We start from the raw sequence: 16,802 nt of genomic DNA on the forward strand, positions 1-16,802 counted from the left end.
AGAAAAACAAGAACAGCATCATGAATTACCCAGACCTATGGAGCTCAGCCAACATAATTTTGTGACAGATACTATAAAGCCCTCCATAAAAATATTAATGAGTGGTTCCTTGACTGCATCTGTGATAAAGACATATTAAACAGAATTCACTGACAAACAGCTAGCTCTGTTGTACCTGACCCAGCTGAGTATTTTACCAATATGTAGGTCTTTGTTTTACAGAATTAATAAAATCCAGAGAGCTAAATGGGAAAAAAAAACCTGTCTTCACTAGATGAAAATGCAATTTAATGATAGAAGTATTAAAAATTCCAAGACCTCATTAGGCCTATGATGAAATATGTTCAGGAGGAATCATACTCAGAGAAGACAATTGCATGGGAAAATACAAAGGATATCAAGAACAACATTTTGATTATGAATTATTTACTCCTTTTGAGACATAACTAGGAAACTCACCAATTATCTCCAAAATAAAAGTATACCATGATCAAACTCAGAACACAAATTCTGGCCTAAAAGCTGATTAAATAAGCCATGGTCATAAATCAACTTTTTTTTATAACTCATGGTTGTTTTAAATCACAACAGATTTTTAAAAATATACTATACTAGTTTGTAATAAAATATGTTCAAATATTAACTTGTGTGCATAAAAGTATCATTTTTTTAGAATTTTACAAACAGAAAAATATTTGCTATTAATGAATGAATATCTATTATAGCCAAAGGCCAGATATAAAAGGTAGTATCTGGCTTTGGCTATAATTGAGATTTCCTTTCTTTCTTCCTTCCTTCCTTCCTTCCTTCCTTCCTTCCTTCCTTCCTTCCTTCCTTCCTTCCTTCCTTCCTTCCTTCCTTCCTCCCTTCCTTCCCCCCTCCCTCTCTCCCTTTCTTCTTCTATAAATAGCAGGCATCAGTATCCTGCTAATCTTGGCAGATTTTTTTAAAAACTAAGGTTTGCATGTAGTCACTCCCTGTTGGGGAGACTACCATAAAATCCCATGGCACCAGATTAGATTGGGTATTTGGAAAAACAACCCAGTCATAAAGGGCAACTATTTCCATATGATTGCCAAGAAATCTTGGACATGTCACCAGGAATTAAGCTCAGTTTGGGAGAGATCTCACCTTACCTCATGTTCTTTAAGCACATTTGGGTTAGTAAATTGCACCACAAGTTTTGAAGAAGTACAAAGTAAGATTCCTGTACAAATGCACTCTGACCTTTGAGAAAGAGTGAATGAGCATGAGGTAATACTGTACAGGTACAAGATCAGATTTCTGATGTTGGAAGAGTTCCATAAAGCTGAAGCATGTTATGGATAGCTTCATAATTGGCAAACAATGCAAGTACTGTCATTATAGTTATTTCATAGCAAATAATGTTATGCTGCTGATAACTAAGCTAGAAAATCTGCATTTCTCTGTTATATATAATGGATAATATGTCTTTTGGGAGGGCTATTAATTTAGAACATCATTCTATTTATAATCAATCGACAAAATGAATTACACACATACAGTATACATGGGCACACCATCAGTTTTGTGAGTTTTGAATGTAGACTTATTAAATAATGATTTTCTTTTTTTAAAATACAGTATAATATTCTTCCAGCTCTAATATTTAGCTAGCTTTTTCTAGGAAGAAAAAAGGCATTTTTGAAAGGCATTCAACAGAAACTTCATACGCTTATGGTCTAATTACACACTAACATATTTTGTTCACTGTTGAAATATACATGTCATAACATCTAATTTATGATAAATGTTGAATTTCATCTGTCATAGAGTTTGTGAATACTAAGAGATAGGCAGATACACACAAACAGACCTGCAATTACATACACCGTAACTAAATAAACATATATATTTATCAATCTAGTGATGCATTCAGATGGGTTTACAGAAATAAAGGTTTCAGAGATTTATACCGAAATACTGAAATTCTTATGTTGCTGTCTAAATTCACCAGCATTGACTCATAAATGTATCTAAGATTGATAATATTTTAAATAGAAGATGACATCTGATTGCATTCCATATTTTTCATGACATAAAGAACCAAAGACATAAGACAAAGTTATACAAAGGTATCTGATTAAAAAGACCACCCAGGAATTGGAAATATTTGTTTGTAATGCTAATGGTGGCACTTATTGTTGGGATATGAGAGGCAAGTACAAAGTGACCACTGTTCGGTTTCTTTAGCTGCATGGATTTTATTTCTGTTCTTGATGTTATATTTTTTAATATTATCAGAAGAATATAGGGATACCTGTGTGAAAGATGCCTCAAGAAGAATCTGGATTTTTCTCTCTTTCCCTGTGTGTCTGGAGCCAATGAATTAAATGCCTGTCTATATTATAATAGTTCAGGTATTGTTGAGTTGTGCTATTGTGCTTGAATAGAAATCTTTAACTGGTTTTTTTGCATTCCTAAAGGAGTTAAAGTCAGACGGGTCAGCATAAGGTAAGAAGAAAAGTTACAAACATGGCAGTACTTTTCAATACCTTTTGGAGAGAAAAAAGCTTTTAAACAAAGAAGCTGTCACTAATTATCAGCAATTTAGCTTTGTGTGCTATGCATTAATTTTGTTGCCCCAAATAATGCAAAAATTCAGCTATGGTGGGGAAATATTTTGAGTTTAATTTTCCTTTTCCAGCATTTTCTTTTTAATGCTTTTTCATTGTCCAATGTATCATTTTCCATCCACTACTGTCCTGATCTAGAACACACTTTTTATCTTTCATTCTTAGAATTTGTCTGATCATATATATAAACATACGGGCAAAAGTGATCAAGATTTATTTCACTTACCGTATTCTTCTTTCCCTTTAATAAAGCAGTAATTTAATCCCAACTTGGATATACAGTAGACTCAAGGGAACACATTCAAATATATTCTCCATTTTCCAAAGAAGTCTAATTATATGAAGACTCATTTAAATACCCATAAAATCAAATAAATTCTATTGAGGTCATTTACGTAACTATAAACATTTGATTGTGTCAAGCAGCAAATCAAAGCTATCTTATCTGCATTTTCTAAATACACTCAAGTGACATCATTACTGAAGATTTACTTAAAGATTATGCTTCATTAGTGCCCCTTAAGGGAAAAAAATATCTGAACATTTTCTTTGCACATTGGCAGAATTAAGAGGAAACATCAAACTATCTGTGAGCACAAAATATTGCCTATCATTATTTACTAAAGACCTAATCCAGTGATGTCAGCATAAAAGTAGCACATTTTGAATGCTCCATTATCTATGAAGACAGTTAACAATGATTATTTCAGCATCTGCCACTAGATTCTAAATAAGATTACAACCAAATAACGGCACACCTTTCTCTTTCTTTCTTTTTTCTACACACAAATATATAATTTGTGCAACCTATAGGCATATAGGTATGCAGAGAAACCAAACAATCTAAAAGTCTTCCATGCTTGCACAATTGTTTATCAATAAACATACTGCTAAAGAAGCAATATTGAAAATTGTCCCATGATTTTCTTGTATATCTCTTAACATTTTATACAGAAATTATATCCAACTGAGAAATTTCAATAAGCAAATTTTCAATGCATTAAGAAGGATGGACATTCTTGTCAAGAAACTAACTTTTCCTGAAAAAATATCCTGTAAAAACTGTACCAAATTAATTCCATGAAGCTAGAGAATCAATTCTTATTGTAGATTTTCTGGCAGAGAAAATTTTAAAATAGCACTTCAGTCCAACTATGCATTTTAAAGTTCTCTACACTTCATTGATTCTAAACATTTTTGCATCACTCCTTGATTAATGGTTAGCAATGATATGCTACAAAGAACTCAAGAAGTGACAGAATGTAGGGAAAGAATTCACACATCAAGTTTTCTAAAAATGTACCTTTGATTACTTCATCCTTATCTTGCTTATTTCAGTTATTAGGTGGCATAGCCTAATTTAAATGATCAAACAATTCGATATTAAACAATAATATAATGTGTTGAGTTTGCTTTTTTTCTGATTTAACTTTTCAATCTCTTTCTGATTTGGTTTAAAACAACTCTGTATAAAGCCACGTATTGGCAATTTCAGTGTAACAACTGCCCTTGGCTAAATTTAAGCTTCTTGGCACAGATGTTTTAGTAAGAGCTATCTCTTCCTTCACTTGGCCAGTTGCCTGGGGTAGAAAGACAAAATGTATATATGTGTGAGAAGATCAAAAAGAGAAAGAGGCTAACAGAAAGAGAGGAAAAGGATGCTCCAGAAAGTGAATATATTTTGCTTCTGTCATACTGAGACCTGGAGAGCCCAAACTGGCCTATTAGAAATGTCGCTCAAGACGAGACTTATCCATACTGCAAAGAATCCGCTCCCGTGAACTCTGCAATGAACTCAAAAAACATCTAGACAATGGAGAGAATGATCTCTACATTGACTACCGTGCAGATTGTATCAAAAGTAAGTCACACAACCCACAACTCCACATCCAACTCTACCTCATCCAAGCCACCATCACTCAAAACTAGGCCTGCCCGCCCCTAATTACCTCAATTCCAACCACAACTGGCCTTAAATGCAAGCTACTCAATGCAAGAAGCCTTGTGAATAAAATACCTGAATATCTCCTCTTCCTAAACATGGCTAAATTCGACATCATATTTGTCTGTGAAACATAGCTCAATGCATCTCTCCCTGACTCCACTACCACAGTAAGAGACTATCATGTTTACTGATCTGATCGTGAAATCCGTAGAGGAGGTGGTGTTGCTATCTTCTATAAAAAGTCCTTACATCTAAAAAACATCCAAGTTACTCAAGAGCTTGCTCTTCCTGAGACCATCGTCTGTAAACTGTCCTTAAATATCACATTTCAATTCTTACTATGTTACAGAGCCCCTGATTATGACATTGGACATGAAAACAAGCTAAATTCACTACTAACACGGGCAACATCCTGCCCACACACTTTTATCTTTCTTGGTGACTATAATCTACTTCACATTAACTGGACACTAAACGATGTACAACTGAACCCATACATGCAACCTTCTACAATACTGTAACAAATCTGGGACTGGAGCAACCAGTAACCAACAATACTAGACTTAACAACTGCCTCAATCTCATCTTCTGCAATAGTTTGAATTTAATTTATGGAATACAAATTAAAGAACCCTTTTCCAACAGTGACCACAGCTTGATTGACTTTTGTCTCAACATACATCCACACAAAAATCAACACAATGATGTGATCCCCAATTATAACTTCAAAAAAGGCAACTATGATCTTATAGACAACGATCTCTCATCCCTTGATTGGCAATTTCTATTCACTGGATGCAATATTGTTGAAGACCATTACAACATATTTTTACTTGAAGTCAAAAGAGTCATCAAACTATAGGTACCAATAACAACTCCCAAAACCAGAAAAAACAGATTACCCATGACAATAAGGAAACTTCAATCCAAAAAGAGATCACTTTGGCAGAAAAACAAATCTCGTCATGTTGCCAACTTCAAAAGCTGATACAAAAATTTATGCCACCAGATAAAGACTGAATGCACCGATTATCACATTAAACAAGAGGAAAACCTACGCACCAATTCCACCCGTGCTTTCTACAATTTTGTAAACAACAAACTAAAAGAATCAAGGTCCATCCCACCCCTGAAAGGGCCTAATGGTAAAGACTGCAATGATGACACCATTAAAGCCAATCTCTTTAACACCTTCTTTGGCTCAGTATTTGGAAACAGCAATGGATCATGCCAAGTATTTCCTAGTCGAACCACAGAAAACTACAATGATCTAATACATATCAATTTTACAGAAGACATTGTTGAAAAAGCACTACACAATCTAAAACCATCTCTATCTATTGGACCAGATGGAATATGTGCCTACTTCTTAAAAAAGCTATCCACTGCCATAGCCGAACCTCTAAGCATAATCTTTGAAAAATCTTTCAGGATCAGCTCCTTGCCAAAACTATGGTCATAAGCCACAGTCATCCCCATCTTCAAAAAGGGAGACCACAGCCTAGTTGAAAATTACAGACCAATCTCTTTATGCTGCGTCACATGTAAAGTCATGGAATCAATTATTAACCAATCCATTATCCTCCACCTAGGGACAAACAACCTACTCTCTAATAAACAATTTGGTTTCAGAAAAAAAACTATCCTGCAATCTGCAACTCTTACACTGCAAAAACATATGGACTATACAACTCGATCAGGGCAAAGCAATAGACGCAATCTACATAGACTTCTGTAAAGCCTTTGATTCAGTGGTACACGACAAACTACTCCTAAAAATAAAATCCTATGGTATCTCTGGACAACTGAATAACTGGATAGAAGCATTCCTGTCAAACAGACAACAAATGGTCAAAATTGGGAGCGTCCTATCAAATCCAGTACCTGTCAATAGTGGTGTCCCCCAAGGCAGTGTTCTAGGACCAACTCTCTTCATACTCTACATAAATGACCTCTGTGATCATACTGAGAGCAACTGCGTCCTCTTTGCTGATGATGTAAAGCTATTCAACACCACAGAGAATACTGCTACCCTTCCAAAAGACCTTGACTATGTATCAGAATGGTCAAACAAATGGCAACTTCAAATCTCAACAAACAAATGCTCTGTCTTACATATTGGCAAAAATAAATAAATCAGAAAATAAAATACAGGCTAAATAGTCAAGACCTTGTTGATGATCCAAACTCTGTCAAGGACCTTGGAGTACTCATCTCTAATGATCTAAGTGCTAGAGCCCACTGTAACTACATAGCCAAAAAGGCATTAAGTGTTGTTAACCTAATCTTACGTGGCTTTTTCTCTGGTAATATTACACTACTAACTAGAGCATACAAAACATTTGCTAGACCAATACTCAAATACAGCTCATCAGTCTGGCACCCACATTATGAATCTGATATTTACACAGTTGAGAAAGTCCAGAAATATTTCACAAGAAGAGTTTTCCACTGCTCTACTCATTGCAGAATACCTTATGCCACCAGACTTGAAATTCTCGACCTAGAAAACCTAGAATTACGCCGTCTTTGGTCTGATCTAAGTATAGTATATAAAATCATACATTGCAATGTCCTACCTGTCAATGAATACTTCAGCTTCAACCATAATAACACAAGAGCAAACAATAGATACAAACTCAAGGTTAATCGCACCAAACTTGATTGCAGGAAATATGACTTCAGCAACAGAGTGATCAATGTCTGGAATACTCTACCTGACTCTGTGGTTTCTTCCCCAAAATCAAAAAAGTTTAACCTTAGACTTTCTACAATTGACCTCACCCCTTTCCTAAGAGGTCTGTAGGGGGCGTGCATAAGCGCACCAACGTGCCTACCGTCCCTGTCCTATTGTTTCTTTTATTTTTCTTATATGTATCCATGTATTCATAACTATGTTTTTACTTATACCTATTATCTTGTAAGCAATTGACAAACCAAATAAAATAAAAAAATTAAGAAAAGAAAAGAGACAAGGCAAAGTAAAGTATCATATGGTTTGTAGATTTTTAAAAAAAAGTAGGCAAAAAAGATCTTCATAAAAACTGGCAATGAACAGCAAAATTGAAGAATGATGCAAAGGGGCTAATTCTGGGTGCATAAGATTAAGTCTTAAGAACAAAAGCATCCAGAACTGAGAACAAAGTAACACACAACAAGTCCTGCCATGTAAAGAAGTTGAAGAAACAGTGAACCATCTAGTTAGCTGTTGTAAGAAGATTGTGCAAACTGACTACAAACGAAGGCATGACTAAGTAGCAAAAATGGTGCATTGGAAGATCTGAAAGAAACACCATTTGCCTGCAGGGAAGAACTAGTGGGACCACAAAATAGAGAAAGTCATAGGAAATGAAGAAGCTAAAGTCCTCTGGAAGGTACCAATAGTAATAGCCAATCCCCAAACACTTGAATACCATCAGCATTAACAAAAATCACCACCAGTCAATTGTAAAAGGCAACTTAAACCTTGTGACATACCTATAACACCAGCAAACAATATCTGCCTATTTCAGGTCCTTATGAAGAACTCAAGAGGTTGATAAAAATGCCAAATCCACTCTAAATATCTAGCTGACAACCATAGCAATGTGTGTATGCTAGGATGGGATAGGTTGAATGTGAATGAGGTTGGAGATGAGAGAGAGCTCCTGACATTGATAATTAATGCTGAAATGCCACAGGAGCTTGTTTCTTCATTTTCTCCTGAGTGGGTGATTGGGCTGGGACCCACAAGCCAGTATAAACATGCCCATGAACAGGGAATGGGGGAAGGCTTGAAAGTGATGGGAGTAGGGTAAAAGACTCAACTCCAGACCCTGATTTTCACAACTATTTGTTAATATATATATTTTTAATCACACAGTAAAACATACTGTGAATGTTCTAAATGCTTTCGAATTGTAAAGTATGTACATGACCAGATTGTGTCAGGATATAATTGCAAGAAACAAACCAACAAGTAACTCTGCATAATCTATAGAAAGTGTGAGCAATAGAAAAAGTTGTGAATTGAAATCCAAGTCACCTAGCAGATATTAAAGCACAGAGTCTGTGACTACACTACAAAGATATATATCCTAGAAGGAAATGAATTGCAATCCATAGAGGTGGTCTATTCATGGTCAGTTTGTCCATATTATATAATCATCTTTTTAAAATGATCATTGATAAAGTGATTTGCCTGCTAAACTCACGTATATTCAGATTGTTCCAATTTTCACCACTAAAATTAGCGCCCATTTTTTTTCATAAAGGAAGAATACTAATAAACTTGTCTGCTATTCTTGTATGAATAATGATTCTTGCTAGGGTGCTAGTATTACCACTACTATTATTAACATGTATACCTTCTTTTGCTTATATAAGCACTCCCATTATCCTACAACAATAAAGTTAAATATAAAACAAGCTTCACAACAAAACTATCCTATGTTCCGAATATATCAACTTTCTGTGATTGCAAAATGTTGCTTTGGAATCTTCCTAATGTTGAATTATGTGTACATCTCATCTGCTGTTGAGTTACAAGGTTAAAAAAAGAGAAAACATTTTTTTGGAATACTGATTTACAGAACACTATGTGTTTCTGTACTTCAGCATCTATGTTATAAGAACTGTAAAATTAAAGAAATGAATACCTTTAAAAACCTACAAAACAACTGATTTCACTCTCTGTGCTTTTCAGAACTGATATTCAATTAAATTTGTGAACTAGATGTATATGAAATTCTGAACTAGGAAAAAAAGGCTGTATTTCATCATTGGAAAGAAGAAAGAAGCCACATTTTGAAATGAAAGTTTATAAACTGGATTGGATCCACATTGTTCATTTTTTCTTCTTTATCACTCTAACAAACATGTTTGAAACATGGGAACAAATTCATCAACAGTCATATGAGAAATGTAAAGCCACTTTCCCAGAATCATGATTTTCATTGTGTTGACTATGTCATATTCTGTCTGAACAATTGACTGAAGATGATGGTATAGTCAAAAGAACTGGCAGTCACATGAAAATTAAACTTCGTGGTTGATTAGTTTGTAAACCCCCTTTAAAAATATCTTGTTGGAGATACTAGCCTGTATAACAGTTTACTCTTTTGAACTAAAACCTTTCATTTTTTAAAATGGTGATTGTAGTAAAACAGATGTTGGAACCTACCTTTCGGGAATGGATTTCTTTCACGTACAATGGAAGTAGAAATTCAGATATCCCTTCAAGTCGAATTCCTTTTTTGGTGACTCTGAGATTTCCCATTCCATCCTGGAAATGATAATACACAAATGTGTCTATTCATGGCTTATTTGGGAAGCTAATCACTATAAATAATGCACTATTTCCACCCATTAAAGTTTGTCTAAAAGGCGAATTTTAAAAATAGTGTATGTATAGGAGAAATAAAAAAACTTTGCTTGATAACACAAGATGCATATTGCACAATATTTATTGTTTGTCCATTGACTACAGAGCATAATTACAAATCATTCAGCAGATACATTTGGGGGTATAATTTAAAGAACTCATGTTCCTATGCCTTATCTCATCACAGAAGTAATGTGTATGGATCTGTATGTATTAGCCACCTTGAGCCTGAAAGTCAACATTGAAACTATAAAAAAGGAAGGGGAAGAAAAGCCATATAAAACTCATCAGGCCTTAATGCAACCTTTCAGATGGATTCCTCATTGACACTGGGTCATCTTTCACTCTAGTAGTGATTTGGAAAACAGTAAAAAAAATCAGGGCCTGAGACCCTGCCTTCTAGTTAACTGTGAAATATATCTTTCTCTGTACTTTGTACTTGTCCTCCTTCCATTTCAGATATGGATGGAATACTTCTACTACTTCCTATCAGAAGAACAGCATTTTTTCTTCATTCCTTCACAAATAGGATGGACTTAAAAGGACTGGAGAAAGAAAATGGCCAGAGTTTGAACCTGGGAAGCCATCATCTGGCCAAGCTCCTTCTTACCCTGCTTTTCAAATATCTAACTGAGAACAGGAGGAAGAGGAAGTTGCTACAGTTGTCGCTAAAGTGGCAGATTATTTGGGAGCAGCAACAGAGAAAGAGATAGCATAACGTAGGGACAATGGCTCCTCCATCTTTTGCTTTCTCTTCCCTTGTATGCTCCTCTTCGGTTATAACTCCTATTGGGATCCACATCTGGATCCCAACAAGCTTGACAAGGAGAGATCCAAAAGTGGTGTCCAAATGAGACATCTTCACAGCCTGTAGTCTGTTACCAAGGAAATATAGCAAGACTATATTGGCAAGCACATATGACATCTGTTTTTTAATTAGAATGATGAAAAACAATATAATAAATTTTATGCAGAATTGGACAGGACTAGAGGAATTAAGTTCAAAAACTGGGAAGAGGTGAAATTCAGATTTCTTTCCTCTGTAACTGTCTGTTGAGAGTTCTCTCTTTTCTGGATAATATTTCAAGGTATTTCTTCTACATTATTTGTCTTATAACTGGATAAAACATCAATAGAGTACTGACATTTATATATTGCATGATTGCTGTGCAAACTATAAGTCAGTTTCATGAACAGCATAATAAAATTCAAAACCAGACTCAGTGTCCTCCTGTTTCAAAACAGTAGAAGCATGGGCCCTTCTTACTCCTTTCCATCAGAAACATCAATCAACCTTATCAATCAACATCAATCAATCAACCAATCAGTGTTATTCTGGCCTCTGTCTTATAACAAGAGTTTGTTAATATGATTCATATTATAATAACAAAAGAAGAGATATATAGTATTAATGCAAATACAACAATGAGAGAGAAGACCCATGATTTCTCAGGCTTTCTGTTCCCTTGTGTGGCTTCATAAGCCCTGTCAGGCTCCCTGACAGATTAGCATTTGCCACACAATTATGTTTTTCATCTGGGAATAGAAGTGGGCCTAAGATTTATGCAGAGCACCTCAGATTATTTTTTTTAGCAAAAGGCTCTATAAGGGTATTTCAAATGTTGCTGTAGAAGAGGAGGTAGAGAAAGACATAGTCAAATGTTTCTGTCTCACTTGTCCCATGTGGCAGAGTATTTTACTGAGAACTGAGAACAGCGTGCTTATTCCTATTCCAGGAATCTTTGAATAAAGGACTTTTTAAAAAGCCACACTTTGTGGTACTGTGAATTCTCACAGTTCACCTGGTAAACAGAAGAGTCGAGTTCAACCCTTGACCATATATTGTGTAACCTGAGGAACATGCGACCAAATCCAACTTTTATATTTGCAGGACTCAATTTTAGTATTTCTGGGTACCAGTTGTCAGAAAATCTTTGTTTTAGTGTCACCTTGCTTATTGCAACCCATTTTCACCACCATCTGGGGAGAAAAAAACACTCTGATGCATGGAAGAGAATGACCAATGTTGAAGGTTTCCTCTTTCTCTAAAGAGAAAGACAGATATTTTGTTGTGCATGTTCAATATTAACAATCTTTATAATTTTGAAATTGCTCATAAGTAGTGTCACTGCATGATCTAGTGTGATGAGGTAGAGAGGATTGCCACTCACATGTATCTTTATAACAATAAACATATGGAAAAATTACTTTTGATCGGCTATTGTTTGTATTCTTGGAGACTGTTTCAGGATTATATGTATGTATCATTCTCTACAAAACCTCAATGTAAATTCTATTGTTAATCAGGATAGTTATAATAAAAATGATGATTCATTTATGTTTGTGTGTCTTGTTGGGTATATTTACAATCAGCAGATATCTATAACCCCCCAATTCTTTCTTAAGCTGGTGGTTATGCTCACACTGAAGGGAAGTCAGTAGGTAATCTTCAACTCATGACCTATGGTTTAGTGATAATTCAACATTATGATGGATTCCCCATAAGGTACTTATGATCCAATTCTGAAGACTCAGTGGCCATCTCCATCCCTCACCCATGGTTATGTTTTAGGTGGTTGGCAACCAGACTGCATTTATGGTGGTCACACCAAAAATTGGGTATTCTTAATGACCACAGATTCCCTTAACAACCATAGTGATTCATTTAATGACTACCACAAAAAAGATCATAACATCAGGTCAGTCACTTTATAACCATCATAGCTTACAATAATAACATACAGGCTACATTAAAGTCATGTCAAGGGCTACCTGTAGACTTCTAAAATTAATTTATACTATCATCTTCTTTAGATTTTTTTTAAATTTCTCAGTCTTGCCTAAAATTCACAAATTCTTTTATGGTATCCTAGCTAACCACACACAAAAAAGCCAAACTCTGCTTAATTTTGAAGTCTATACAGATTAGGCCAGGTGATGACACATCAGAGAACTTAACTATTCTTACCTAATCAACAAAAAGCTACAATGGATCAATATAATTTCTTTTTGTGTTAAGTCACAAAGAAACTTCAATAGAAATGCAAATATTGATCAAAAATGATGACTTTTATTATTGGTGTACTGATTAAGTCAATCAAGAGGCGTTGAAAACCTGAATGGCTTCTTCCAACACCTGAATAGAACACCCCAAACTTCCAGGGCTTCCAGAATGGGAGCACAGAGAAGGCATGCAAAATTGATCCTGGCAGCTGGGGTCATTCTGGAGATGATCAGGGAATGTGTAACCAGTAAACAAAATATCCCTTATTGCAGTCAGACAGCACAAGCCAACACAATGTTTCCTGAAACAAAGATAAGATGACACTTTCTTCCACCCCAGATATAAAAGTCAACTGAAACTTATTTCACTATTGGCTGCAAGACAGCACCTCCTACACCATCCAAGTGCAGCAAAATAGATTTAGGGCTCATAGTTGGCTATATCATTTCAGTTTCAAGTCTGGATTAGAAAGACTGTTATTTAACTAGGCATTTTAGACAGTCTTTATTGAGACTTAGACTGTTTAATACATCATCCATTTCAGACATTAAGATATATGTGAAAACTTTTTTCTCTCTCATTAAAAAAATAAATAAAATATGGCCTAGGAAAAGCAACAGAATGAAAAATGATGAAGTTCATGAGGATTCAATCATATTACTTCTGCTAATACCAAAGAACCTTTAAAGGATTGAAAAAAATGTGAAAATTGACAAACGTTTCTAAGGACTTGCTAAAAGGATTTCACATACAGAGATCACATGCAAAACAAAGAGCAAAAAAAGTAAATAAGATTGGCATAGGGAGATTGGAAGAGAACCAGTTTAATTCTAGGATTATCCCTTCCAGAAACAAGGAAATAGAAAGTCCTAACAACATTCTTTTTCCTTTATTCAGTAAAGGAAACTGAATAAAGTAGCATTATGGTTACCATTTCCAGTTGCAATGTATGGCTGTGAAAGTTGGACCATAAGGAAGGCTGAGTGCCAAAGAACTGAGGCCTTTGAACTATGGTGCTAGAAAAGACTCCTGCAAGTCCTTTGGACTGCTGGGAGATCAAACCAGTCAGTCCTAGAGGAGATAATCTGACTGCTCTTTAGAAGGCCAGATACTGAAGATGAAATTCAAATACTTTGCCCACGTAATGAGAAGGAACGACACACTGGAGAAGAGCATAATTCTGGGAACGATTGAGGGTAAAAGAAGAAGGGGACAACAGTGAATGAAGTGGCTGGGTGGAGCCATTGAAGCAGTTGGCGTGAGCTTAAATGGATTCCAGGGGATAGTAGAGGACAGGAAGACCTGAAGGAATGTTGTCCATAGGGTCGCGATGAGTCGGACACAACTTCGTGCTAACAACATGGTTACTATTACCCAGAGCAGAGAGACAAGTTAAATGAAAACACAAGAGTAAATTCTTCTCATGTGGATAATTAAATGATCTTGAGAAGATCATGACAACAAGTAAGACATGAAAAGAGTAGCATTCTGATGTTCATACAACTTATATTCAGGTATATTTCACAAAAATTATATGGGTAAAGATAAAGCATACAAGTATTGCTTGTCATTTAAAACATTTTCACTATTCCAATAGTGCAGGAGTGTCAAACTTGCATCATCATGGCATCATCATGTGATGTATCATGATTTTTTTCCCCTTTGCTAAACTGGGCGTGGGTATGGCCAGCACGTGATGCATCCAACCTGTGGGCCACAACTTTAGACAGCCCTGCAATAGTGAAATGGCAGCTGTGAATAATGAAATGGTTAGGAGGGCCTCTGTATAGCTTCATCTTGTGCACTAGTTGTGCCCTTTCCTAGCTCAACAGGCCCTGCTAGCAGTCACTCATGCCATTGCCACTCCAGATTGCAAATATGCTCTACATGGTGCTATCCTTGAAGAGAGTCTGGAAGCTTCAGTTCATCTGATACACAATGCAGAAGCACAGGCATTGTGTATGCCTGTGCCTCTGCAGAGTGTATCAGCTGAAGCTGATACAGGTTTGTCTACACCTAGAATAGTTCACATTATACCCCCGCTCCGTGAGCTGCTTTGGTTGCCAGTTTGTTTTTCAGTCCAATTCAAGGTGCTAATTTTAATCTTTAAAACTTCCATGGCATGGGACCAGGCTAGCTGAGCAACTGCTGCATCATATCTTGTGGAGAAGAGGGATCTACATTCAGTTGATCCCAGGAGATGTGCCTTCCCTGCTGTGGTGCCTGCCTTATCCTTCCTCCCTAAAATCGATTGGTCCTATCCCTTTTGATAGTCCAAAATTCCCTCAAGACCTGGTTGTGTGAACAGACCTGGGGATCTATAGAACCAGATACTTTGCTAGATGGCTCCATTGTTGGGGAGGCATTTCTGTCTCCTTTTCTCCCACTCCCTCCCTCTCTGCTTCTTTATCTCTTTTACACATACACACACACAAACACACAAATATTCCTTCCACTCATCATTCCCCTGTGACTCTTGGCAAGGTTTTTCAAAAATGGTTTGTTATTGCCTATTTCCTAGAGAATGTGACAAGCTCAGAGTTATCCATTTTATTCTCAAGGTGGGACTAGAATTTTCAGCTCCTGGTTTCTAGCCTGATGACTTAAACCTTAGCTCTCCTGATATATCTGCATTCTGAATTTGTGTTTAGTGTACCAGTGTTCACAATGAAACAGACTTCTAAAACTAGTTTGGAATACTATTTTAACAGCCAAATTGGATAATATTAAGATATCTTAATTTACATATATTTATTATATACAGTCTTCATAATAGATACTAAATGGCCAAGAATGATCTTGTAGGGTATATTCAAGGAGGCTTACCATGAAAAATTTATCTTTGAAGATATTCTACTTGATTACAAAGTGACATCTTATATTCCAATTTTAGATGTATACATGAGCATGCAATTATGTACTGTTTTTGTTAAATATATACTCCATAAATGGGGACCCTATTGATATTAATTAACAGACAGTTTATCTAGAGAAATATATCTACTATTTCCAGCTTTCTAGTTGGATAATCAAGTAAACAATAAGAATATATTATTGTAATTATCTATAATGTATCCTACACACATTATTTTTGTTAGGAAAAATAAAGAATCTTGATAGCTATCTCACTATTAATTGCACATTCCACCAATGACACAATTGTTATTTAATAACTGTAGATGCTGCAATCGTGCTGACTTTTTAAATCAATACTGTAAATTATTGATACTACTGCTGGATAACATGAATTATTACATTCATGTTGATGTAATTGCAGTGCCTTTGGAAATTATTTTTCATGTACTACCTATAATTGGATGAAAGCTGGTCTCTTAAGTTCATGATTCATTTCAAAAGAAAAACAATGGCTTGGAGTTCTTGTGGTGTCAGTCTTTAAAAAGTTATATTGTCACAGACAGATGGAGGAAAAACATTAATATTGTGCAGTAGGAAATTATTTTCCCCCTATGTATGTTAGTAAAAACATGAAATACAAAATATCAAAAAGATTATGGAATTCATTATATATGAAACCAGTATATTAAAATGCCATATCCAAGGAAAAAAATATCTATACATTCATTCATACATGAAGAGCAGAAAATATGTCATGTTATTGCAGGCTCAAAACCTGGATTATATCTTGGATATATATTTTCATTATCAGTGATTGCATATTGAAATGATTTTTTGAAACAGATTTTGAATTAAAGATGGTTTTATCAGTCTGTTCCAAGTCTATGACACATTTTATTCAAGTAATCCATTAGACCTATTTGCACATCAGTTTCAGCTTATTTATCAGCGTATCAGTTTCTTTTTGAGAACATTTTTACTCTCTTTCTGCATTTTGCTGAGAAACGTTAAGCCTACAAATACATTTTAGGATGCATG

The 16,802-nt window shown here is 35.4% G+C and overlaps 1 protein-coding gene across 1 annotated transcript in view; it reads right to left on the reverse strand.

Annotated features, from left to right (window-relative positions):
• Window positions 1-16,802, reverse strand: part of SGCZ (sarcoglycan zeta) — a 573,073-nt gene that overhangs the window by 116,270 nt on the left and 440,001 nt on the right. The window contains exon 3 of the mRNA XM_026667086.2: window positions 9,704-9,805. Coding sequence (XP_026522871.2) covers window positions 9,704-9,805 — 102 coding nt within the window. The remainder of the gene's footprint in view (window positions 1-9,703; window positions 9,806-16,802) is intronic.

This window comes from Notechis scutatus, chromosome 4 (assembly GCF_049901735.1).
Source record: "Notechis scutatus isolate UNSWTSFEM ecotype Mainland chromosome 4, rNotScu1.2, whole genome shotgun sequence".
NCBI lineage: Eukaryota > Metazoa > Chordata > Lepidosauria > Squamata > Elapidae > Notechis > Notechis scutatus.